Raw genomic sequence first — 27286 nt, forward strand, 5'->3', positions numbered from 1 at the left:
AATCAGATAGATTTTTGCTTTCTACATCAAATATGTTCATAGTGTAGTACGAACAAAGACGGTTCAAAATAATTCCTTCATTTAATCTTTGCCCCTCATCCATTACATGGAATAACTTTGTCTTTTCAGCTTCACTTCTGCAGAACTCATGTAATGTGTCATGAATGCAACATGTTTTGATTTGACCATCTGCACTCCTTTTTTTTACCATCACAAGATTTCTATTAACAAAAACATTCAAATAGTTTAAAGCTTCTGCTTCTTTGTTCAAAGGGCTCCACTCATCTCCAGTTGAAAAGAATCCTTCAACAATCCACAAACAAATTAACTTCCAAGCAACAATCTCATGTCCCATGGGAAAATATGCAAAATATAAGAAACAATTTTTCAACTCCTCATCAGGCAAATTATTGTAGCTCAACTTTACTAGCTCATGGTAGCTTTGGTCTTCTTCGTTAATTTCTAGAAGCGGATTATCAACCACTCGTTGCCAACCAGCAGAAGTTATACAATTGCGTAGGATACCAGCTACCAGTACTAGAGCGTGTGGTAATCCATTGCACTTTTCTGCTATTTTTCTCCCAAGCTCTTCAATTAATGTGTCACACATTCCCTCTGTACCAAAAACATTATTTTTTATTAGCAACCAACCATCATTATTGCTCAACTTTCCTAAACTATGAGATTTCCAAGTAGAATCAACAACATTGGCGCTCCATGTGGTTACCAAGACTCTACTCCCTTTCATATTTGTAGGGAATGCAATTTTTAAAGAATCTCAGTCTTCTTTTTCCCACACATTATCCAATACAATCAAGTATCTTTCATCCTTTAATAATCCCTTTACTTTATCTTCCAACACAGCTTCTAACTTCGTGCTAAAGTCTTCTGTTTGTTTGAAAATTTGATGCAGAATGTCAATGAATTTTTGCTTTCTATGAAACCCTCGTGAAACATGAACCCAAATGCAATGGGTGAAAATTTTCCTCACTTCGGGGTCTTCAAAAAGCTTTAAGGCAAATGTAGTTTTTCCTGTTCCAGCATTCCCCAGAATTGGGATGACAAAAAAATCTTTGGATGCTTCTATTAATCGAGTTTTTATGACTTTCAAATCATCAATAAAGCCCACTATCTTATTTTCACGTAACACTGTGCAAACCTGAAAAATCATGAATACTAATCACTTCCCAATCATTAGTACAATTCAAGAAATATAACTAACTAATTTTTATTAAAACAATGGGATTGAAATTAAAAAGCCCTTACGAGAAACAATAGCTTCTTTACACGCAGTAAATTCATGTTCAAATAATCTTCCCTCCCCCTTCAATTCAGATATATCAACAAATTTTATAAAGATATATACATATGCATACTTTCCTTAAAAATCAAATTTATAATTTTTTCGCAAGATTAACAAATACGGATTATTTGTCTCACACATATAATTAGAAAATTTTTTGACTTTATCCGTGCACTATGGTGATCCTAGTTTGAGATATAAGTCTAGATATGGTAATTGGTAAATTAAATAGACTTATAAAGAATTTTAAAACTTGTTCTAAAGAATTTTTTTAGGTAGACTAACAGAGATTAATCTCTCACCATAACATTTTAAGACTATGCTGAAGTCTTCACTAGATTGTCAAAATACTATAGAAAGAGAGATATTTATAATGGTTCAAGGATGGTGCAATTCTTTTGTAGTAATTTTCTTAAAGCTTTTGTATCAATTTTCTAAATTTCATTTTTGTTTAAATTTTAAATTTGAGTCCAATACAAAAAAATATTCTCAGACTAAATTTGACGAATGGCTACTTGCATGAAGATTTACTTAGCAACTAACTCTACGCAATCGAATGCAGTATGTGATACAACATGGACCCATTAGAATATGCAAAATGAATACTACTACTCCACCATCCACAAACTTAGATGTTCCTTGTCCATATTATGTAGACAAACCAACAGCAAAATGGATTAAGGAGGATCATATTCTCAACAATCTTGGTAATTAAGCTCTAAATCAAATAATGCAAACGTTTGAGCAATGTTCTAATCCTCTTGGCTGGGAAATAATCTGATTACACCCTTTCTCGGAGTCCTACCCATCTTTCCAGGGTTGGCAATATTATTTCTTTTGAAAGTACTAGCGGTAAATTATTTTGCGGTGAAGCAATTCACTTGGCCTTGAGGTCTATAATGAAGTACCCAAAATTATTGGACAATTTTGAAAGTCAATGACTAAAGTGGTGAAATCCTCATAGTCGAGGGACCAAATCGGTAATTAACTCAAATTAATATTGTTGATTTAAGTTTGTATTTCTATATTTTATTGAATTGTACGCCGATACAAATATTGTACTATTATTTTTATCAGATAAAAATGTCCTTACAACATTAAAATTCTATTAGTATTGATGAAATAGTACCATAATTATATTAAATCATTTACCGTATCTAAAGTTTGTACTTTAACAATTATTACTTGTACCATAATTATTACGCAAATTATTGATTTCTACAATTACGAATTATTCATAGTATCTGGTTGGGATGAGACTCAAATATGAGACCTTAGCTTTTTCATAGAAAGCAACCATGATATCATCAAATCTCAAGGTACTTGACTTTTGTAAAAGAATTATTTCAATATAATTATGATTTTAACGTAGAATACTAATATTAGACACTTATTTCTGTGCATATATATATACGGTGAGTCACACTTGTGTGAGACTTTCCTACGGATCCTTATTCGTGAGACGGGTCGTGTCGGGTCAAAACAACATGCAAATGTCATACTTATATGTGCAAACATCATACTTATATACTCAAATATAATACTAATCAGGAATAAAATTTTTGTTACTTATAAGAAAAAAAATATTACATTTTCCACAATAAGTAATGTTGACAAGTGCCCCTTACTTATAAGGGAAACTAGTTTTATTCGCGCATTGCGCGAATGGGTTAATGTCCAATGTTTATATTTAAATAAATATTTGAAAGTATATCAATGCAAGATTATATAGGAGAAGTTTATACATGGGTACTTGAATGTCGAATTTTTTTATTTAAATATCTAACTCAAAGTATATGAATCCAATATAATATAAAAAATTTATTATAATTATTACTAAAATAAATGTTTGCAACCTTGTAAAATCGATAGTCTAAATATTTGGTCTAAAAATGATAGTCTAAACAAATACTACTTTTAATTTGAATTTTTCTAAGTGTTCTTAATTCTCTTTTGAGTAACATTGTCATTGTCTTCATCTTTACTATTTGTTCTCTTCCTTTTTGTTGGTAGTGTGTTATTTGCAATTCGGTTATTGTTGGTAGAATAGATGACAACGTCATGCAATGGGATTATGATATAGGAGCTATGGACTTTCCTTTAGGTGTTCTGCTTGAGGTTCATTTGGTTCAACCATTATTGTTGAATGAGTTATTGTGTATAAAGAAATCCCTAGTTTAAGAAAAAAGATTAAATAAATTAATAAAAATTTAAAAATTTAAAATATTATGTATTCCAAAGATATTAAAAGGTAGTTTCTTGCTTCAATTTGCTGGGTTATGGGTTATTTGAGTACTTTCATTGTCAACAAATCCCCCAAGTAGTTAATATGATTGGTTTCAAACTATTCTTTTTTTATTTTTTTCATGGTATTAAAGAAATACATATGTATCATTTTTTGGTGTAACTACTAATTTATTTAATTCAATAAGAGTAAAATAGAGTGATTCCGCTTCAATTTGTTGGGTTATTANTTACTTAGCAACTAACTCTACGCAATCGAATGCAGTATGTGATACAACATGGACCCATTAGAATATGCAAAATGAATACTACTACTCCACCATCCACAAACTTAGATGTTCCTTGTCCATATTATGTAGACAAACCAACAGCAAAATGGATTAAGGAGGATCATATTCTCAACAATCTTGGTAATTAAGCTCTAAATCAAATAATGCAAACGTTTGAGCAATGTTCTAATCCTCTTGGCTGGGAAATAATCTGATTACACCCTTTCTCGGAGTCCTACCCATCTTTCCAGGGTTGGCAATATTATTTCTTTTGAAAGTACTAGCGGTAAATTATTTTGCGGTGAAGCAATTCACTTGGCCTTGAGGTCTATAATGAAGTACCCAAAATTATTGGACAATTTTGAAAGTCAATGACTAAAGTGGTGAAATCCTCATAGTCGAGGGACCAAATCGGTAATTAACTCAAATTAATATTGTTGATTTAAGTTTGTATTTCTATATTTTATTGAATTGTACGCCGATACAAATATTGTACTATTATTTTTATCAGATAAAAATGTCCTTACAACATTAAAATTCTATTAGTATTGATGAAATAGTACCATAATTATATTAAATCATTTACCGTATCTAAAGTTTGTACTTTAACAATTATTACTTGTACCATAATTATTACGCAAATTATTGATTTCTACAATTACGAATTATTCATAGTATCTGGTTGGGATGAGACTCAAATATGAGACCTTAGCTTTTTCATAGAAAGCAACCATGATATCATCAAATCTCAAGGTACTTGACTTTTGTAAAAGAATTATTTCAATATAATTATGATTTTAACGTAGAATACTAATATTAGACACTTATTTCTGTGCATATATATATACGGTGAGTCACACTTGTGTGAGACTTTCCTACGGATCCTTATTCGTGAGACGGGTCGTGTCGGGTCAAAACAACATGCAAATGTCATACTTATATGTGCAAACATCATACTTATATACTCAAATATAATACTAATCAGGAATAAAATTTTTGTTACTTATAAGAAAAAAAATATTACATTTTCCACAATAAGTAATGTTGACAAGTGCCCCTTACTTATAAGGGAAACTAGTTTTATTCGCGCATTGCGCGAATGGGTTAATGTCCAATGTTTATATTTAAATAAATATTTGAAAGTATATCAATGCAAGATTATATAGGAGAAGTTTATACATGGGTACTTGAATGTCGAATTTTTTTATTTAAATATCTAACTCAAAGTATATGAATCCAATATAATATAAAAAATTTATTATAATTATTACTAAAATAAATGTTTGCAACCTTGTAAAATCGATAGTCTAAATATTTGGTCTAAAAATGATAGTCTAAACAAATACTACTTTTAATTTGAATTTTTCTAAGTGTTCTTAATTCTCTTTTGAGTAACATTGTCATTGTCTTCATCTTTACTATTTGTTCTCTTCCTTTTTGTTGGTAGTGTGTTATTTGCAATTCGGTTATTGTTGGTAGAATAGATGACAACGTCATGCAATGGGATTATGATATAGGAGCTATGGACTTTCCTTTAGGTGTTCTGCTTGAGGTTCATTTGGTTCAACCATTATTGTTGAATGAGTTATTGTGTATAAAGAAATCCCTAGTTTAAGAAAAAAGATTAAATAAATTAATAAAAATTTAAAAATTTAAAATATTATGTATTCCAAAGATATTAAAAGGTAGTTTCTTGCTTCAATTTGCTGGGTTATGGGTTATTTGAGTACTTTCATTGTCAACAAATCCCCCAAGTAGTTAATATGATTGGTTTCAAACTATTCTTTTTTTATTTTTTTCATGGTATTAAAGAAATACATATGTATCATTTTTTGGTGTAACTACTAATTTATTTAATTCAATAAGAGTAAAATAGAGTGATTCCGCTTCAATTTGTTGGGTTATTATTTGAGTACCCTCTTTGTCAACCAATCCCCAAGTAGTTAATATAATTAACTTCAAATTATTTTAAATTTTTGTTTCATAGTATTAATAAAATACTTGGTAAATAAATATATAACATTACTTTGTACTATAACTTTGATATTTAATTACAAGATATTGTAAAAATAAGATAATGGACAATGTAATGAATATCAATTGATAAATTTGAATGTAAATAATCTTTGCATGAGAGAAATAAAGACAATATAACTAATGAAATTATTTATCTTATTTAATTTAATTTTTTGATAATGAATAATTTTTTCAAATAAAGGTATTGTAGACACATAATTCTAAATTAAAGAAATACATATGTATCATTTTTTGGTGTAACTACTAATTTATTTAATTCAATAAGAGTAAAATAGAGTGATTCCGCTTCAATTTGTTGGGTTATTATTTGAGTACCCTCTTTGTCAACCAATCCCCAAGTAGTTAATATAATTAACTTCAACTTATTTTAAATTTTTGTTTCATAGTATTAATAAAATACTTGGTAAATAAATATATAACATTACTTTGTACTATAACTTTGATATTTAATTACAAGATATTGTAAAAATAAGATAATGGACAATGTAATGAATATCAATTGATAAATTTGAATGTAAATAATCTTTGCATGAGAGAAATAAAGACAATATAACTAATGAAATTATTTATCTTATTTAATTTAATTTTTTGATAATGAATAATTTTTTCAAATAAAGGTATTGTAGACACATAATTCTAAATTAAAGAAATACATATGTATCATTTTTTGTTGTAGCTACTAATTTATTTAATTTAATAAGAGTAAAATAGAGTGAGAAACTTAATTATGTCAAATTTGATTGAGATGATGTTCGAACCTAAGACCTTTCTTATAGAAATTAATGGGTAAGTTAAAAGTTAACGGAATATTAACGGAGAGAGAATATTTAACGGAAAACTTAACGGATAATCATAAAAGTAAGGTTAAATTAGGTAATCTCTATTAATAATATTAATCTGAATTATCTTAACCATCTATTTGATTAAATAATTCATCTGAACCATCCATTTGATTAAATAATTTGACCGCCATTTTTTCTACCCATTTTAGGCCTAACTCTCTTTGGCTCTTATTAGTATAGTAGATAGTAGATATAGTACTTTTGAAGAAAAATGTAATACTTTTAAATCAAAATGTAAACGTATTGTATTTTCCCTTAAAAGTATTACATTTACCTTTATAAGTAATAAAATTTTATTCTTGATTAGTATTACATTTGAACATATAAGTATGACATTTGTGCATATAAGTATTACATTTTCATCTTTGACTCGACCCGATCCAACCCATCTCACACAAGTTTTTGCCATATAAAGTTGTGTATTACCTTTCAAGCTATCTAATTTTTCAGAAACTTTTTCCTCACCGTACCTTTGTACAATTATAAAATTAAAGTCTAGACAACTTACACTGTTACACATAAATTCCATATTGATGTAAGCATATATGTGATCTAGTATTGCAATTATTGAAACAAATAAAATAATTTGAAATATGATAATTTGGGAATAGATTTTTTGGTACCTTGGGAGGTGGCAGATGATCACTACGTTTGTTGCAGTCCTCCTGGAGGTGTTGAAGGTATGCTTTGTGGTCTTCACAAATGGTTTTCACTTTTTCCTTAATGGACTGGATCTCACTGGCAACATTATTGAGCTTTCCACAAAACCGAATTTTATCAAAAGCTTTTGCCAATCCACGCTTCTTCTCCTGTGCAAAGTAGTTGGCAACCGCATCTCTGGCTTCATTCACACGTGTTCCGAATTTTTTTACTATTAATCTCAAAACACGGTTTTCATTGGCCAGTGGGCTCTTGCAAGCTACCACCAAGCTCTCAGTAAATGTTTTGATTTGAGAGGTGATGTCCTCTATCTCAGACTTGTCAGAAACCAGGTGGACATTGTCTCCTACAGTTTGGTCTAGAATGTTTACCGCCTGCTCTACTTTCTTTATCGCTTTGTCAAAGCCTATTGGTCTCTCTATCTGTGAAGAAATACAAAATTGAAAGTGATATAGCTATAGTGTCAACATGCTATACCGATACGTACGTGTATATATATATACTTAATCGAATTTATCATAGCGCATTTAGTTTAAAAAAAAAATACTCTCTAAACTACTCTAAAGGAAAATTAAATCAATATTTAAATTTTGAATTTTCTTTTTGTAATTTCTTGTGATTTCTATTAACTTACTCCATATTTGATTGATTACCTAATTTAATTACTGCTTAGATAAATTTATTAGTTTCTTACGTAATAGAGTTAATTTCATTTTTTGTCCTAGATTTATAGGTGACAATCCGCTTTTAGCCCTTTTTTATTAGAACATCCTCATTTGATCTTTGTGTTATTGTAACATTACCATTTTTAGTCTTTCATCAACAAAATCGTTAAAATATCGTTAAATACAAAGACATTTCAATCTTTTTTATACAAAGTATGTTGAACCGCTATATTTTTTATGTTTTTTTTTTGAAAACATCAATAATTGAAGACCGAAATATTCTTGTATTTAACTATATTTAAACTATTTTGTTGATAAAGGACAAAAAAATGGCCATGTCATAATAATACTACAACCAAAAGTAAATATTTTAATAAAAAAAAAAAACTAAAAATGGATTGTCACCTATAAATCTAAGACCAAAAATAGAATTAACTCATTCGTAATATTAATTCTTTTGTCCATGTTGTTTTGGATTCCTATATGAATTTTGAATTATCCGAAACATGTATAGATGTGCAATAGAAAAGCTTAAACGGTTAAAATTGCTTATGTAGGTATATAGATTTTATTTAAAACATAATGATTTTGCATTTTTTACTTAACTAATACAACAGAGGTATATAGATAGGTGGGTGCCTCTGACAATGTATTATGCACTGGGAATCAAACCTGTGAGCTGTGACCTCTCACTTGGGAGGGCCACAGCTATGCCGGCTTGATCACAAAGCTTTTGGCGGGGTATATGATATAGTATATCTAATAAACAAACAATTTATAAGGGTGGACGAATTCAAATTAATATTGTTGATTTAGGTTTGTATTTCTATATTTATTGAATTGTACACTGTGCTACAAATATTATAATATTATTTTTATCCGACAAAAATGTCCTTACAACATTAAAATTCTATTAGTATATATGAAATAGTACCATAATTATATTAAATCATTTACCGTATGTAAAATTGTTACTTTAACAATTATTACTTGTACCATAATTATTACCCAAATTATGATTTCTACAATTACGAATTATTCATTGTATCTAGTTGGGATAAGACTCAAACATGAGACCTTAGCTTTTTCATAGAAAGCAACAATGATATCATCAAATTAAATTTCAAAGTACATGGCTTTTTTTTTGTAAAAGAATTATTTCAATATAATTATGATTTTAACATAGAATACTAATATTAGACACTTATTTCTTTGCATATAGTTCATTGAAAAGACTAGTAGATAAATAAGTTAAGTGGAAGTTTGTAAATGATCATGAGACTAGTACATGCGTTTTTTTTTTATTTGGAAAAATTAAGAAAACAAGAAAAAATGCTATTTAATAAGGGTGTGTTTGGTTTACACATGGGAATCGGAATCGGAATGGAAATCAAATACTTGGTAATGATATGTGTTTTGGTGAAAGTATTTTGCATGTTTAATTTGGTAGTAGGGTGGAATTGGAATGATTATGAATATTAATGTTTGGTTATGTATGTCCCTATAATGGGAATAAAAGTTTTAAAACTACAAAAATAAAAAATCAAAACAATTGATCCTAATATAATAATATCCAAAGTAACAATCTGAACAAAAAAAATCAAAATAAAACTATAAAAACACTAATCCAAACTTAAAAATCATATTACCAATAAGATGTAATGTAACTTTTTTTAAAATTATATATGGAATGGAATTTTTAATTGAAGAGGTAATCAAATTCCATAGTTGTAGTTTAAAAAGTTGTCAATCAAACACTAACTATGATTTTGATTCTCATTTCTAATGTGTAAACCCATAAACCAAACACATCCCAAATGTTTTGTTAGATTGGAAATACAGAAAAATAATTTTCCAAATAGAACGTGGAAAACAATGGTAAACAAATACAATTTTCTATTTTCTATTTTTCCAGAAACCAAACGTGTCTAGGGAAATTTCTACACATTCTATTTTTTTCAACAAAATTGTTCCTCCCAAACACATTCCTTGAAATTACACTTTCAATAAATATAGAGATTCTCATACTTGTTAGATATTAAACACATCACACTGCACTTTTTCTTTACGTGGATTTAAGTTTAATTTTCTTATCGTTACCTAAATTGTTGTCTTTTTTTTTTTTTTAAATATATATATATATATATATATATATATATATATATATATTAATGAAATTAATTTAATATGATCATGTTTTGTGATTGCTAAAACAAATTTGGAATATGATAATTTGACAATAATTTTTGTGGTACCTGGAGAGTTAGCAGAACATTGTTTAGGTCGGTGGTGGGGGAGTGACGACGGTTAATTTCCTGTTGTTGGTGAATCATCATATTAACCTTTGATTCAACGGACTGGATCTTACTTGCACAAGATTTGACCTCTCTTCTATAGGGTTCCAAAAACTTTTTGAGGGTTTTGTGTTCATTGTGTATCTTCAGAATCCAGTACTTGTCAGCGGCATCCGTTGCTTCATTCACAATAGTTTGGAAGGTTTTCAGCATCAAAACATCGACAGATGCAATTGGATTCGTGTAAGCTTCCTGGTCCTGGAGCCTGGCATTAATCATTTGGATATTGAAGCTCACATCCTTTAACTTCGAATATAAGCCAGGAGGCGCACCAGTACTCCACTCACCACTACCATACCCTACATATCGAACCATTTTGTTTACCGCTTCCTCTATTATTTCTTTATCTGCCGTCATTGGTCCCTGAAGAATTAAGGAAATCATTTGATATCTGAGAGATGCAAATGTGGGGTTTGGTTTTATATTTTTATGGTTTTCAAATTCTTTTCCTTTAAATCTTACTTTATCTGTACCATTTTATGTCTCTGATAATATTAAATTTACTACTATTAATATATAATTAAGATTATATATTTAGAAACTACATTAATTAAAAATACTATTTAAGCACAACAATCAAATTGAAAAAAATAATACAAAATTTCTAAAGAAAATAAGAAAAGAATATAAGTTAGTTTAAATAGCATTCGCCAAGGCGACATAAAGATGAATACAGATTGAAAATATTCCTTACAAAGCACGGCAATTATACCATTGGAGAAGTCAATTAGTACGTAGCGTAATAGCACCCTATTTATTATTCTAAAATTTGGTGGTCACAAGATTGAATCTCAATGGTTGGACTTTATTTTAACTTTTTAAGTTAGTAGATTTTGACCAAACAAAGCCTATATATTAGTAATGACTTAAAGAATGATAAACTTTAAAATAAAATCTATAAAATAAAGTCTAAATATTAATTAATTGGTTTCCAAATTAATTTTGACCAAACAAAGTTTATAGCTTATTAATAACTTTAAAAAAATTATACTTTAAAATAAAATCTATCAAACAAAGTCTAAATGTTAATTAATTGGTTTTCAAATTCACTTTTGACCAAACAAACTTTATAGTTTATTAATAACTTTAAAATAAAATCTATCAAACAAAGTCTAAATGTTAATTAATTGGTTTCCAAATTGAGTTTATTTTAAGTTGGTAAATTTTGACGAAACAAACTTATAGCTTATTAATTCATAATAAACTTAAAAAAATTATACTCTTAAATAAAATCTATCAACCAAAGTCTAAAATCTAAATGTTAATTAATTGGTTTTCAAACTAAAGATTATTTAATGAAAGGTTTAATTATTATTTTGACTACTGAAAATTATGTAATGCAGATATATAATATAATATAAAGCAATTTAAGAAGTGCCAAAATAAGTACACAGCTGAATTTGATAACGCAGTTGGAGAACACCTCCTAATCTGCGGGGCCACGCCCAAAGAATCTTTTCACTTAAGATCAACCCGTTGGTTTTTACAATTACAAGGTTCAATGAATTACAAAACTAGGTCTACCACCTATTTAAACATTAACCTTATAATAAACCTTATGAAAAGATTACAAGTACAGCTTGAACTAATACTACCGATTAAACAAACTGTAACCAACTTGGATTTTAACACAGCTTGTACTGAAATAATTTGGAGCTGATTTCTCCGGATAGTACACCAATCTTTCCCTGTATTGGAATTTCTTCGCAACACCTCGCTGACTATATATATGTATTTGAAACACTTAAACTTCGATTTTCTACATAATGAATGAACCTATTTATACTGATTAGCTTGCCCTTTAATTTCGGCCACATCTGTATGTTCTGCGCACGTCATTTGCATTTTTCCATGATCTCACGTCATATTGCATTTCCTTGATTCATATATTGCATTTCCTTGATTCATGCTTCACATACCACACGTTCACAATTGCATTCCATGCATTTCCCTTTCTTTTCTGTGTTGACAATTACATAAAATCATAATTTATGTACCAACAATCTCCCCCTTTGGCATATGTTGATCAAACAAACAAATGACAGTTCTCGCCCTCAATTCATATCGGGTCTCTCCCTCAATGTCATACGCACTTTCCTCCTCAATTCATAGCCGAGTGTACATCAAGTTTTCCCCCTTAATTCATAACACTCTCCCCCTTAATCATAGCATGTCTCCCCCTTTTGATAAATATTAGCCAAAGGTAACATAGCTACAACAGTATGTATTGAATAATGCAAGAAAATACAACTGAGAGCATGCAATTGATAAGATGTGAATAGATACTGAAATTTGAAAATTTCACAAAGGGAGGATATATAAGAGGTATATCAACATGAGAACCCCATAAGTATAATGATAAAGCACGGAATTAACAACACTGGAAAGCTTTCACACCAGACTCTTCTCAGGTCCTTTTGGAACCATATTAAGTACCGGGTAGCCCTCTTCCAGATAACCAGTTTAAGGAATACTTTTCACTAGATAGCTTTCACTCCGGGCTGTTCTAGAGTCCTTTTGAACCGTAGCAGACACCGGGTAGCCCTCTTCTAGGAAAGTATGTCAAAGATGTTAATGTGTTTGAGAGAATGGAGCAATCATATCATTCATACAAATTTCAAGTGTAATATGTACATAAGCAAAAGCTCTTGGAATTTCTTCTAGAGAGCTACAATTTCGAAGGATTAGACTTCATAAAGCTGGGAAGCTATTCTCTGTAGCCAACTTCCAAATTCTTAGGTTCATTTTCCCAATGCGCAAATATTGAAGATGTTTGAAAACAACATGATTGCTTAGTTCCCAATTCTCCCCCTGGAATGCATAGTCCTCCAACTTGAGCACCTCAAGCTCCTCCAACAAGCTCAATACTTCCATGTGTTTCCACTCAAATGTGCCAAAGAAGCTCAACTTTTTTAGCCGTAGTCCATCTAGGAAACCGCTTGGGAACGTTAACACTTTATCATACTGGCCATAGAGCTTCAAGTTTTTTAGACTTCCATATCGTAATAAATTTATTTTTGGTTCCTTTAATTCTGATAAGTTCCCACGAGCACCTAATTTTTTGAGGTTAGGGGTCTTCCGAAAGATCTCTTTTGTGCAACTTGTTGGTGATATTATAGAAAGTGTGCGAATGCCATTTCCTCTAGAGTTAGTTGTGCTTCTTTTTGGAGGAAAGGGTGGTAATTGCAGAGAGGTATTGGTATGTACATCTCTTAACTTTTCCATGTTCAATATGCCTCCATCAATGTGTAGTGTCCTTGCTGTGGTTTCGATCACCAAAGTCTCCAATCCACGAAGATTTTTGAATGATTTGGAGAGGGAATCGAGATTAATGAATTTGATAGCAAGATACCTAAGGAGATGTAAGTTGTAAAGCTCATCTGGTTGGATCTCATAATCAAAGTCCATGGAGAATTCAATGTTCAACACCCTAAGAAGCGGAAAGGTGTTTGGGATGGTTGCTAATTCCTCTTTTGTAAACGAAAGTGTCTCACTGTTTTGTGAGGGAAACAACAACAAAGAACGGATATGTTTGCCAAATGGACATAAACTCCTCCTTTGGTTGTAGGGTTTGATGAGGTCATCAAATTTTCTTTGAGTACATGAGTGGAAACAAAGACGACGAGTTGAAATATTTTTATGAGGAGCAGAAGAAGTATTCTCATCTAATATTTGCCTCTCATCCATTACATGGAACAAATTTATCATTGCACCTTCGCTTTTGCAAAACTCATGCAATGTGTTGTGGATACAACAAGTTTTTATTTGCCCATTTATTCTTCGTTTTTTCACCATCACAAGATTTCTATCCATAAGATGATTCAAATATTTTTCAGCTTCAACTTCTGCCTCTAAAGCATACCCCTGCTCGTCTAGTGTTGGAATGAATTCTTCAGCAATCCACAAACGAATCAACTTCCAAACAACAATCTCATGTCCAATGGGAAAACATGCCAAATATAGGAAGCAGTTTTTCAACTTCTCATCAAGCAAATCATTGTAAGTCATTTTTACTCGGTCACGGTAGATTTGACCATCTTGATTAATTTCTAAAAAAGGATTTTCAGCAACCCGTTGCCAGTCAGCAATATTCCTACGTTGACGTAGCATACCCCCTACTGATACTAGAGCTAGTGGTAATTCATTGCATTTATCTGCTATTTCTTTCCCCAGACTTTCTAATACTTCGTCATTGCATCCCTCTGTACCAAAAGCATTAATTTTCAATAGCAACCAACCTTCCTCATTGCTTAACTTTTCTAAATTATGAGATTTCCAGTTACGATCAACTACATTGCCATAAGGGGAGGTCACCAGGACCCTACTTCCTTCAAAGTTAGGAAACACAACTTTAAAACAATCCCAATCTTCTTTTTTTCGTACATCATCCAATACAACAAAGTACCTTCTACGATACTCTAAACGTTCACATATTTCACGTGGCAACCCTTCTTCAGTCATCATGCTAATGTCTTTTGTACCGGCCATGGTAATTTGACAAAGGATGTCAATGAATTTCTGTTTTCTATCAAAACCTTGTGAAACATGAAACCAAATGCAGTCCTCAAAATTTTTGTGAGTAATGCATTGATCCTCAAAAATCATGGAGGCAATTATAGTTTTTCCAGACCCAGTTATCCCCACAATTGGGATGACAATAAAATTATCAGATGGCTCTATGAAACCCTTTATGGTCTTAAAATCATTTTCAAATCCAAATACCTTGTCTTTCTCGTCGAACCTAAATAATTGAAGAAGGATCAATAAAAATCTATACTAACCAAGTGCTAATTAAGGTGATAAATACAAATATTCAATTAAATTCACTTCCATATTAGTATGTACCGTGTACTCTTCAAATGCTCAAACCATCTTTTTTATTTGAACAAGTTATAATTTGACTTTAGAACCAATATATATGTAATTCAGTTTTAACCTACCCATGAATTCAAGGAGCTCAGTTGGACCAGTAGTAGACCATAGAATATAATGTTTGGCCCACAAAAACTGGAGAAAAATCAACTGTTGGAATTGCTACATATAAACTACTTAAGAATCTCGATCTAAGCCTAATTAATACACCCAAACTACTTAAGAATCTCTAAGCCTAATTAACACACCCCAAACTACTTAAGAATCTCTAAGCCAAATTAACACACCCCAAACTATTTAAGAATCTCTAAGCCTAATTAACACACCCCAAACTACTTATTAGGAATCTGTAAGCCTAATTAACACACCCTAAACTATTTAAGAATCTCTAAGCCTAGAGCAATCAAAACGGGCCCAACCCATCGGGTTGGGCCCGTTTAACCCGTATTTTAAATGGGTTGGGCTAGAGAATTTCTAGTCCGGCCCGTATAACCCGTGTGGGAGTACGGGTTATACGGGTTGGCCCGTGGGTTACACGGGCCAACCCATATAACCCGTATTCCCACCCACCCCAACCCCCTACACTTAAATTTGTTGTGTAATTATGTATTTTAATATTTTAAAATGTTGTTAATAAAACTTTGATTAATATGTTACATGTAAATTATATTAGTATTAAATATAAATTAAATAAATTATATATATATTATATTACATACATTAATATTTTACATATCATATTTAACATATATGTTTGTTGAATGGTTTTGTGCAAATGTTATATACATCCACTAATCTACATTAGATTCAAGTGTTTATTTATATTTATATATACACAGTACATACATACATATATGTTTATTTATATTTATTTATTTATATATTCATACATAGCATTGGTTCAAAAAGATTCATGTGTTTATTTGGAAATAGTGGTAATTGTTAATTTAGAGGTTGAGGGTTTAATTCTAAAGAAATACAAAAATTAATAAATTTTAATAATTATATATATATATATATATATATATATATATATATATATATATATATATAAAAGGCTAACGGGCTGGCCCGTTTAGCCCGTAACCAACAGGTTGGGTTGGAATTTTCCCAACCCGTTTGAAAAACGGGCCAGCCTATCCCAGCTCATTTTTCACCAACCCGTATGGACCGGATTGGCCCGTATTGACAACTCTATCTAAGCCTAATTAACACACCCCAAACTACTTAAGAATCTCTAAGCCCAATTAACACACCCCAAACTATTTAAGAATCTCTAAGCCTAATTAACACACCCCACAATTCATTTCTTCTATATACCTGAAATCTCAAGCCTTCCCTTTCTACAACCAATGATTATTGCATGAAACATGGCTGTGTGGACCATAAATAAAATGTACACTTTTAATATACTAAAAGTACATTATTTTTGTACATAAAGTACATTATTTTAGGGTACATTATTTAAGTACTGAAAGTACATTATTTTATATATATTATGAAATAATGTACTTTCAATACAAAAATAATGTACTTTTAGTATAATAAAAATGTATCTTATATTCATGATCCACACAGCTATGTGAACCATCGCCCACACAATAATTTGCCTTCTCCAAGTAACACTTAAAAGCATAATCTGCGCAACTTACCCATCAATATAATTATCCCATATATTCGACCAATCATGTGATCAAATATGATCAAGTATTTTAATTGCTTAAACCAATAATTAAATTTGAAATATAATAGGAGGATAACTGTACGTACTTATGCATGGTACATACCTGGAGAGTTAGCAGACCCTTGTTTTGTTCATTGATTTTGTAAGTCATGAGGTGTAGAAGCTCTTGTCCGTGGTCTTGCCGAATCTTAGCCAGGTTACCCCTTATGGACTCAATCTCCCTCGCAAAATCATTGATCTTTCCACAAAATGGAATCTTATCCAAAGATTTTGAGAACACATTGTCTACATGCTTCCCCTTCAGTGCAACGTAGTCGGCAATCGTATCCTGGGCTTCATTCACAACATTTCTGAATTTTTTGACAACAACTCTCAAAACCTGGTGATCATTGGCCCATGAGTTCTTGGAAGCTTCTATAAGCCTGGCGCTAAAGGTTTCAATGTCGGAGGTGAGATCCTTTATCTCAGAATCTATGCCACGAACCAACTTCACATTGTATGCTACAGTTTGGACCAACGCGTTTACTCCCTGGGCTAACTGATCCTCTAGCACTTTGTCCACCACTAACGTCATTGCTCTCAGCTCTCTCTCTCTCTCTCACACACAGTGAATACATAGGAAATGCAATTATGCAAGTGATATGTGAGAGGTGCAAATTCTATTCTTCCAGATATATATATATATTTAGAGCAGATACTAAGATCTGAGTGCTGATCTGATATGTGAGAGGAGCGCGTAAATCATCATTTCCAATTGCTTAATGACTTGGAAAATTATCGATTCCTTTTGGTACATACATTGGAGAAGTGATGATGGATGTGTAGAAAAGTTGCCTTATTTTCTTTGGTCGATCCAACTTTTCCATAAAGCCAGCTCGCAAAGTTTTATACTAGCTACTAAAATGAGTTAATATTCCAATTTATTCTTTCACTACAGTAATTTTTTCTGATTTAGTTTTAAAAGTTCTATTTTTCTTTTTGTGTTTAATTGCATCATGAACTTTGATAATTTTTTACATAATTGATTCATCATCTGTTAGGACAGTTTGATAATTTCCCATATATTAATACTAATTTAATAATCAACTATAATAATTTTACATAATTTAGTTATCGACTATATATACTGATTTTACATAATTTAGTAGTTTTCAAATTACCTACAACGTCGGCAGTTTGTAAATAGCCGACGTTGTAGGGTATTTTAGTAGTTTTCAAATTACCTACAACGTCGGCTATTTAGACGTTGTAGGGTATTTTAGTAGTTTTCAAATTACCTACAACGTCGCCTATTTGTAAATAGCCGACGTTGTAGGGTATTTTATTTGTTTTTAAGTTACCTACAACGTCGGCTATTTGTAAATAGCCGACGTTGTAGGGTATTTTAGTAGTTTTCAAATACCCTACAACGTCGGCTATTTAGACGTTGTAGGGTATTTGAAAACTACTAAAATCCCCTACAACGTCGGCTATTTAGACGTTGTAGGGTATTTGAAAACTACTAAAATCCCCTACAACGTCGGCTATTTAGACGTTGTAGGGTATTTGAAAACTACTAAAATCCCCTACAACGTCGGCTATTTAGACGTTGTAGGGTATTTTATTTGTTTTTAAGTTACCTACAACGTCGGCTATTTGTAAATAGCCGACGTTGTAGGGTATTTTAGTAGTTTTCAAATTACCTACAACGTCGGCTATTTGTAAATAGTCGACGTTGTAGGGTATTTTATTTGTTTTTAAAATTACCTACAACGTCGGTTAACATATAGCCGATATTGTATGTGTACCTTACAACGTCGGCTAACTTTTAGCCGACGTTGTATGTGTACACTTACAACGTCGACCAGATCAACGTCGGCTAAAAGCCAACGTTAAAGAGTCTATTTAGCCGACGTTAAAAGCCGTCTGTGTAGTAGTGTTTATTCTAACGGTTAAGGACTCAATTAGATAAAATTATCGAAGTTCATAACTCAATTACACATAAAAGTAAATAAAAAATAATTATTATAATAAATGACAAAATTGTGTATAAGTCTAACTCATCAATTTCATACTAAAGTTTGGAAAATACTTGTAATCTCATTTTGTCCTCCAAACTTTTACTCACTTTTACGAGTTCTTATTTCTTAATGTATTGTAGACACTTTTATGTGGAATCATATGATAAAATAACCTATCATTATTTATCATATCAAATAAGAGTCACACTTGTGTAAGACCGTCTTACGGGTCCTTATTCGTGAGATGAAACGGATCAAATCAACATGCAAATTTATACTTATATGCTCAAATTCAATACTAATTAAGAATAAAGTGTTTATTACTTAAAATAGAAAATGTAATACTTTTAAGAAAAAATGTAATACTTTGACATTTTAATATATTACATTTATGTGTATAAATATTATTACATTTTCATTTTGAAATTTGTAAAACAGTCTTCCACAAATTTATGTCATCAAATAATAAAAATAAAGGAATAAAATTTTAAGAGTATGCATATTACAACTCATAAAGTTGATATGCCCCAATTCTCAAAAAAAAAAAAGTTGATATGCCCCATCACACTATTACGCAACTGGATTGGCACAATTACGCAAATAATTTAGGTGGGGCCTCAAGTCATAATACATCAATAGACAATAGTCATATCATTGTCTCCTTATAAAAAGTTGCGCCATTTTCTCAATTATTTGAGCTAGTGAGTTTTGTAGCTTTTCGTACGATATTATCTGCTAAGTATTTCAAATAATTGATTTTTAAGTTATACGGATATCTTTTTTTACGAATATCTAAGCAAGTCATTTTTGAAAAAAAAATACTACTCTTCCTAAATTTTACTCTTTTTCATAAAATTTTAATGTTTTAATTTTTTTTTATTAAGATTCACAAGATAAAATTAACTAATCATCAATTACCACATTAAGAATAAAAAGTGAGAAAGTACACGTAGTAGAATTTATTTTTAAAGCTTTCCTATATCATCCCATAATATGCTACATGGACTCATATTTCTTACCTGAAAGGGACTCGCTCCAAGGGGTGCAAGCTTTTAACTCTTCTAAGGGTGACTCCTCCTTTCATCTTATTGTGAATGACATTAAATTACAAAATGAGTTTTAATTTGTATCTTTTTAGAGAGTGAGGGAGGGGGAGACCCAAGCTAGACACAGCTACCTTTCATAACCTTTCCTAAGAAGAGTCCTTCTCATTCTTTCAAACTCGAGCTGATCAAGAACTTCATTAGGAGGCACCATAATCTCTATGCAATTAGGTAAAAAAGAAAATGTAATACTTTTGAGGGAAAAAATATAATATTTTGACATTTTAATGTATTACATTTATGTGTATAAGTATTATATTTTTATCTTAAAATCTGTAAAATAGTCTCACACATAATTTCGTCATCAAATAATAAAAATAAAGGGATAAAATTTAAGATTATACATATTACAGCTCATAAAGTTGATATGCACCATCACACAATTACGCAACTGGATTGGCACAATTACGCAAAGAGTTCTATTACATGAACTCCCATTTTATACTCCATCACTTTTATTCTCTGACGTGACAAGATATGAGAAGTTATTTTTATTCTGTGGGTCCCAAGAAAAATGTTAACAACAAATTTTTGTGTGAGAGAGTAAAACTTAGAGTGCAAATAGTATTTTCCTTAAGCAAATAATTTAGGTGGGGTCTCAAGTCATAATACACCAATAGTCATATCATTGTCTCCTTATAAAAAGTTGCGCCATTTCCTCAATTATTTGAGCTAGTGAGTCACTGAGTTGTAGCTTTTTGTACGATATTATCTGCTAAGTATTTCAAATAATTGATTTTTAAGTTATACGAATATTTGAGCAAGTCATTTTAAAACAAAAATACTACATTTACTTCTAAATTTTACTCTTTTTCATAAAATTTTAATGTTAACATTTTTTTATTTATTAGGATTCACAAGATTAATATACATAATCATCAATTATCACATTAGGAGTAAAAAGTGAGGGAGTACATATAGTAGAACTCATTTTTAAAGCTTTCCTATATCATCACATAATATATATGCTACATGGACTCATATTTCTTAGGGAAAATTGTAATTTATGCCCATTCATAATATGTCAATTATCAATGTCACCCCTGAATCAATGTCCATCAATTATTAGTGGTGTAAATGTTGCCCCTTAATTTTCAAATATTTACATATATTGCTCCTCCCGTAACGAAGGAGGGGCAATATTTACACCACGGGAGGGGCAATATATGTACCATTTTTAAAAATTGAGGGGTAATATTTACACCACTAATAATTCAAGGGTGACATTGATAATTGGCATATTATGAAGGGGCATAAATTACAATTTTCCCTATTTCTTATTCTTAACTCTTATTTCCTCTCATAAATTCTTAATGTTAGACACTTGTTATGGGACTCACACGATGAAAATATTGCATCATTGTTTGTCACATCATTAAGTAAAAGTGAGAGAGTAGAATTTGAATTAAACATGTCAAACGTTAATTTATATTTATAATTATAAAATTTCAATTCAAATAATATGTTATTAAAATTATATATTACATTAAAAAATAACATTGACTAAATTTTAATAACTTAATAACAAAATTAAATAAGAAAAAATGTAAAATAAAAAAAATTTAAAAAGGTGGCCATTGCATAGCAACTAACGGCCATTAAAAAACAAAGATCAAATATTTAAAATGATCACCAGCTGACGGTCACTTTAAAGCAATCAAAGGACACATTATTGAAATGCACTCAATAAGCGTAGGCTCACACGACTATTTTCCTTCTTTTTTTTTTTTTTTTTTTTTTAAACTTATTTGAAGGAGAAAAGAACTTTGAAAAAGCCTCACCCACAACTTAAAAAAAAAAAAAAAAACTCTTCCCAATTTTTGCATTAAAAAAAAAAACAAACTTCCCAAAAAACACTCATGCTCTTAGCTAATTTTATGGTATATGTATTTTGTTGCTTTATTTCTGCATCAAGTTTTCCTATATCATCGCTGCCTAGGCAATTGCGATACTTGGGTAATTTTACATGGCGTTTGATTGGGAGAAGGGAATTAGGAGGTAAAAGAATTGTAATTCAGTAGGAATTGCAATTCAATGAATAAACTAAGAATTGAAATTACAGTGTTTAGTATACAGGAATATGAGTACATAGAATTGAAAGGTAAGAAGCCAGAATGATTAAAATGTCCTTACGTAGTAATAATAATAATAATAATAATAATAATAATAATAATTCTTTCAATAATAATAATAGTAATAATGAGAACTAGGAAAGCGGCAGTTGGCTGGATGATAATGAAGGTGGACCTAGAAAAAGCATACGATAAACTTGATTGGAACTTCATTGAAGACTCTCTGTTGGATATCGAGTTTAATGAAGTCTAGAGAAGAAACCTAATGAAGTGTATCTCCACACCAAGGTTGGCCGTGAGCTGGAATGGTAGAACCTCAGACTGGTTTCAACCTGAAAGGGGAATTAGACAGGGAGGCCCCATCTCATCTTTGCTATTTCTTTTGTGTATAGAAAGGATTAGCTACATCATATTGGATTCTGTAAACATAGGTAAGTGGAAAGGAATAAGATTAAGTAAATAAGGTCCTCACTTATCCCATTTATTTTTTGCAGATGACATGGTGCTTTTCGGGGAAGCTACTATCGAACAAGCTGATGAGATGCTAAGATATTTGAGAGTATTCTGTGATCATTCTGGCCAGATGGCTAACGTCCAAAAATCATCCTTGTTCTTCTCAAAGAACACGGACGCAGAATTGCAGCAAAAGATAGTGGACCTAATCGGCATTCCTAGAGTTGAAGACTTGGGAAAGTATCTAGGAATCCCCTCAATCCATGGGAGATTGAAGAAGGATTCATATGCTGCTCTTATTGAAAGAGTCCAACAAAGGCTTTACCTTCCGAATTCTTAAGTACATTGCAAGCTTGGATCTTCCGAGACTTCACCTTCTGGTTTCTTAAGTACTTCTGAGCTTGGACCTTATGAGACTTTACCTTCCATATTCTCAATTAAGTACCTTTCGGGCTTGGACATTCCGAGACTTAACTTATGGATTCTTAAGTACCTTCCGAGCTTTACAACTTTCTTAAGTATCCTAAGACTATTGTTCGAACTTAGCTACTTACAAGTTTATTTTAACTTACCAGGGTGGTAACTTTGTCCTTGAAATTCCTTTAGGATTTACAAGAAGATCTAGATAACTTTAAAGTTTTGGGGGGCTAAAAAATTCTTAACACAATTTGGTACGATCAAAACCTATTTACAACTTGTTCCTAACAACTTTTAACGTAACCGTTATATATATATATATATATATATATATATATATATATATATAAAATCATCGTTTTGACAAGAAATTCATCAATCAGCTGTGTACGCCATAAAAAAAAGTACATTATTTGAGTACTAAAAGTACATTATTTTGTATACTATCAAATAATGTACAATCAGTATACAAATAATGTACTTTTAATATATTAAAAATGCATCTTATATTTAGGGAAAGTACATTATTTGAGAACTAAAAATACATAATTTTGTATAATTACATTCGATAGACAAATAATGTACTTTTAATATATTAACAATGTACTTATTTTTATTTTTATGGTACACATTATAATTTGCCAAAATTTATAAATATGTAGTACATCAAAGAAAAACGATAAATAACCTTGACTCCTTAATTGACTACCATACCAAAATACCATATGAAAGTAATCACAACTTGGAAACACAAAAATAATCTCCCAACAATATAATATGAAATCACTAACACATACTTAAATTGGCTTTCAACATGAATGCGCGCCACTCAGGGAATTCATCCAATATCGAACCACATGTGTGAGCAACCATAATAATAAATTAAAGTTATTTATAATTGAGGCAATCAAGCTCAATCTACTGAAAATATAATAATAATAATAATAATAATAATAATAATTGAAATAAATATTAAAAGAACAAGTTTTAAAGACTTTGACTGATCTCTAGATCACTGACAAGAAAGATATAAAAATAGGTAGCTCAATTCTGATCCACACATTCTTTACATCAAGAAAAACAAACGCATCAACTTAATTCTTTTTTTTTTTTTGAGAATAACTTAATTCTTTTATTTCAAGAAAGCAATTGACATAGCTGATCGAACAATTAATCATCATCAGAAACCTGAAGAGCATCCTCACTACTTAGGCTCTAGAGGTTATATTGGAAAGGAGTCTGAGTGGATGGTGTCTGACCCATTGTCTTCACAATCTTCTTGCGCTTCTATTACATCGAAAATAGCAACAAGTGATCGTAGCTTGGATTGGGTTCGAGCGCGGTCTAAAAAATATGAAGATGGAAGTTATTACATTCCCAACGAAAAAACAATGGGAGTGTTAGGTAAAATTGTAAGTAATACAAATACTTTAAATATAAATATATATATATATTATTAATGAGAATGCTAACATGTAATTTATATATCTTGTGTTGCAATAGATCGAGAAGTGTGAAGAGATGTCTCATCATTCCAACCAGCAGGTCAAAATGATATATTATCAGCAGCTCTGGGCACCAATGAGCACGGTGGCTATGTGAGAGGCGTTGGAGTGCATAGCAAGATTCGGGATGTGTTTGGTATGCCTAGCCGTGGGAAATCATCTCGGGGTGTTTCAGGTGTTGATCTTGAGGCTATGGAGAAAAATATTTATGAAAAATTGGCTGACAAAATAAGAAAAGAAACAAGGGAAGAAATGGAGGAAAAGTTTAAGGATATGCAATCTCAGCTCCAATCTTTTATGAAGAATGCACAAGCTAGTCCAAGGTTAGACACACCGCTTTGGAGTAGTTGTCAGTCTGTTGATCCATTGAACGAGTTTCAGGTAATATTGAATATCTTTAATATCTTGTTCAATTTAATATCTTCTAATTGTTGTTAAGCTTTTAAATTTTCTTGGCACGTAGGAAATTCCAAAAGCTCAAAATATGATGAATTTTCAAAGTGATGATCAATATGCCATAGAGTTACAACCCGCCATTGTTTCCGAAGATGTGTTGGAGCACTTGAGAAATGAATCCAAGAAGATGGTTTCATATCTAAGACACTTGCCAGCCAATTTAGACTATGTTGAGTTGGAGGTAGAGGAGGCGGAGCAAATATTTTATCATTGTTTGATGACATTAAAGACTTGCTGACAATGAATTGGCTCGATGTGTCCATAATACCAGTCTTTATAGTGTAAGTATATTTTTTTCTTTAGTCTTTAGTCTTTTATTTTTTATCATTTGATTTACTAATTATTTACATTTTAGATGTCTTTATCGGCTATGCAAGAAAATTGGAGTGCCATCAATTGGATTTGTATGCCCAAGGAAGATTTCAAAGGCTAGTATCATATCAAATAACAACGCGGTCGCTTCTTATCTCATGCATGTGATGCTTAAAGAGAAGGACCGGACATTTATTTTGGCTCCATACCATCAAGAGTAAGAAAACTAAATTTATATTTTTTGTTATTTATATAAATTAATTGACTTATTTGTGAATTGCGTTAACATATTTATTTTTAAATAATGTGGAAGTCATTGGTTGCTTTTGGTCATTTGCGTTAAATAAAAAACGGTCTATGTATTAGACCCAATGCCAAGTAACCGCGACCTAGAGATTAAGGTCCCATTGAATGTGTAAGTAACTCCTAATAATATATATATATATATATATATATATATATATATATATATATATATATATATATATATATATATATATATTTATTTATTTATTTATTTATTATTATTAACTATTATTATTCTTTTGAATTCACCTTATGAGTGTATATTATAGGGCATTTTGGTCATCAACAAATTTGAAAGGACAAAGAGCTAAAAATTGGGTAAATGGAGGGAAATTGAGGTATATATCAAAATTAGAGTATTAATATATATTTTATAAGGTTATTAGTGATGTTTTATTGTTTAACTTTCTAATATATATACATAAAAATTTATAATTTGTAGTGTCCTACACAACCCGGTAGTGTAGAGTGCGGATATTATGTCTTGCGATATATGTTTGAGATATGCACTCAATACTATGAGCTTGAAGATTTAGAATCGGTAAGTAAAATTTAATAAAACTAAAGAATTTTAAATTATATTTTATTAATGTTAAAACTAATAATTTGATAATTTTTAAATTTTTGTAGGCATTTGCGGGGTCAAAGCCCTAAATTTTTAAATTTTTGTAGGCATTTGCGGGGTCAAAGCCCTACACGGAGAATCAATTGTAGGCATTTGCGGGGTCAAAGCCCTACACGGAGAATCAAATGTAGGCATTTGCGGGGTCAAAGCCCTACACGGAGAATCAAATTGATGAAATTCGTGAAATTTGAGCTAAATACTTTTGTGAAGAATGCTTATGATGTTTTGTGTAGGTAAAGTATTAATTTAGTAGTGTTTACTTATGATGTTTTATGAAATTGTAATGATGTATGTGTTGGTACTTAGTTTTTTATTAATTTAGTAGTGTTTACTTTGCTTGAGTAAAGTATTTTGAAAACTTTGAAGATTTGAAGTGTTGGTAACTTAGCTTTAATTTGAATTGTTGAGAAATATTTAGATTTGAAGTGTTATTTATTGTTGAAGTTTTGAAAACTTTGAAGTAGCTTTGAGATTTGAGATTTGTGAAGTTGTTTATAGATGTTGTTAGATAGATGTTGTTAATAGATTATTGTTTTCAGAATTTTTATTAGCTTTGAGATTTGTGAAGTTATTTATGTTTTGAGAAGTTGGTGTGGTTTGATGTGTATGTGTTGAGAACTGGACATGAATTGTAAATGCTACAGAAAATTATTTGGGTTGCACAGCAAATTAAAATAAATAGTATATTAAAAAAAAATTAACTGCGTCCGGAGCTGCCCAGTTCCGGACGCAGCTGAAATTTAAAAAAAAAAATCCAGCTGCGTCCGGAACTTCGTTGGTGACTATCTGCGTCCGGGGCAACTCCGGACGCAGATAGTCCATGGCATGTCCGGACGCAAATAGTCTATAACTCCGGACGCAAATGCCCTTTTCTGTACTAGTGATTGTTGAAGCTTAAGGTGCATTGGTTTAAAGCTTTAGGTGCGTGATTTTCCTTAAGGTGCGTGGTTTTCCTTCTTAAGGTGCGTAGTTTCTATACTTAAGATGCGCTAGCTATAATATTTAGGTACCCCATTTTAAAATTGTAGGTGCTTGATTTGTGTTCTTATGATGCTTTGTTTGTATACTTGAGGTGCGCCATTTTCATGCTTAAGGTTAAGTCGTTTG

At 30.8% G+C, this 27286-nt stretch overlaps 3 protein-coding genes across 4 annotated transcripts in view; 1 reads left to right on the forward strand and 2 right to left on the reverse strand.

Annotated features, from left to right (window-relative positions):
- LOC116005648 overlaps positions 1–27286 on the reverse strand; it is a 161379-nt gene that overhangs the window by 102028 nt on the left and 32065 nt on the right. The window lies entirely within an intron of this gene.
- LOC116007230 (putative late blight resistance protein homolog R1B-14) lies at positions 77–17768 on the reverse strand. 2 transcript variants are annotated; one of them, XM_031247853.1, is made up of 4 exons: positions 17034–17768; positions 10276–10737; positions 7319–7777; positions 77–1159 (listed from the first exon to the last, which is right to left on the reverse strand). In XM_031247853.1, the coding sequence occupies exons 1-4, from the start codon at positions 17502–17504 to the stop codon at positions 779–781; spliced, it is 1773 nt and encodes a 590-aa protein (XP_031103713.1). In that variant the 5' UTR covers positions 17505–17768; the 3' UTR covers positions 77–778. The 2 variants fall into 2 exon arrangements, with proteins under 2 accessions (XP_031103713.1, XP_031103712.1); XM_031247852.1 differs by lacking the exons at positions 77–1159; positions 7319–7777; positions 10276–10737 and adding an exon at positions 11774–15115 and having other exon boundaries at positions 17034–17161.
- On the forward strand, positions 22288–23197 carry LOC116007232. The gene is made up of 2 exons (XM_031247855.1): positions 22288–22536; positions 22600–23197. The coding sequence occupies exons 1-2, from the start codon at positions 22371–22373 to the stop codon at positions 22896–22898; spliced, it is 465 nt and encodes a 154-aa protein (XP_031103715.1). The 5' UTR covers positions 22288–22370; the 3' UTR covers positions 22899–23197.

The sequence above is a fragment of the Ipomoea triloba genome, chromosome 15 (genome assembly GCF_003576645.1).
Source record: "Ipomoea triloba cultivar NCNSP0323 chromosome 15, ASM357664v1".
In the NCBI taxonomy this organism is placed as follows: Eukaryota; Viridiplantae; Streptophyta; class Magnoliopsida; order Solanales; family Convolvulaceae; genus Ipomoea; species Ipomoea triloba.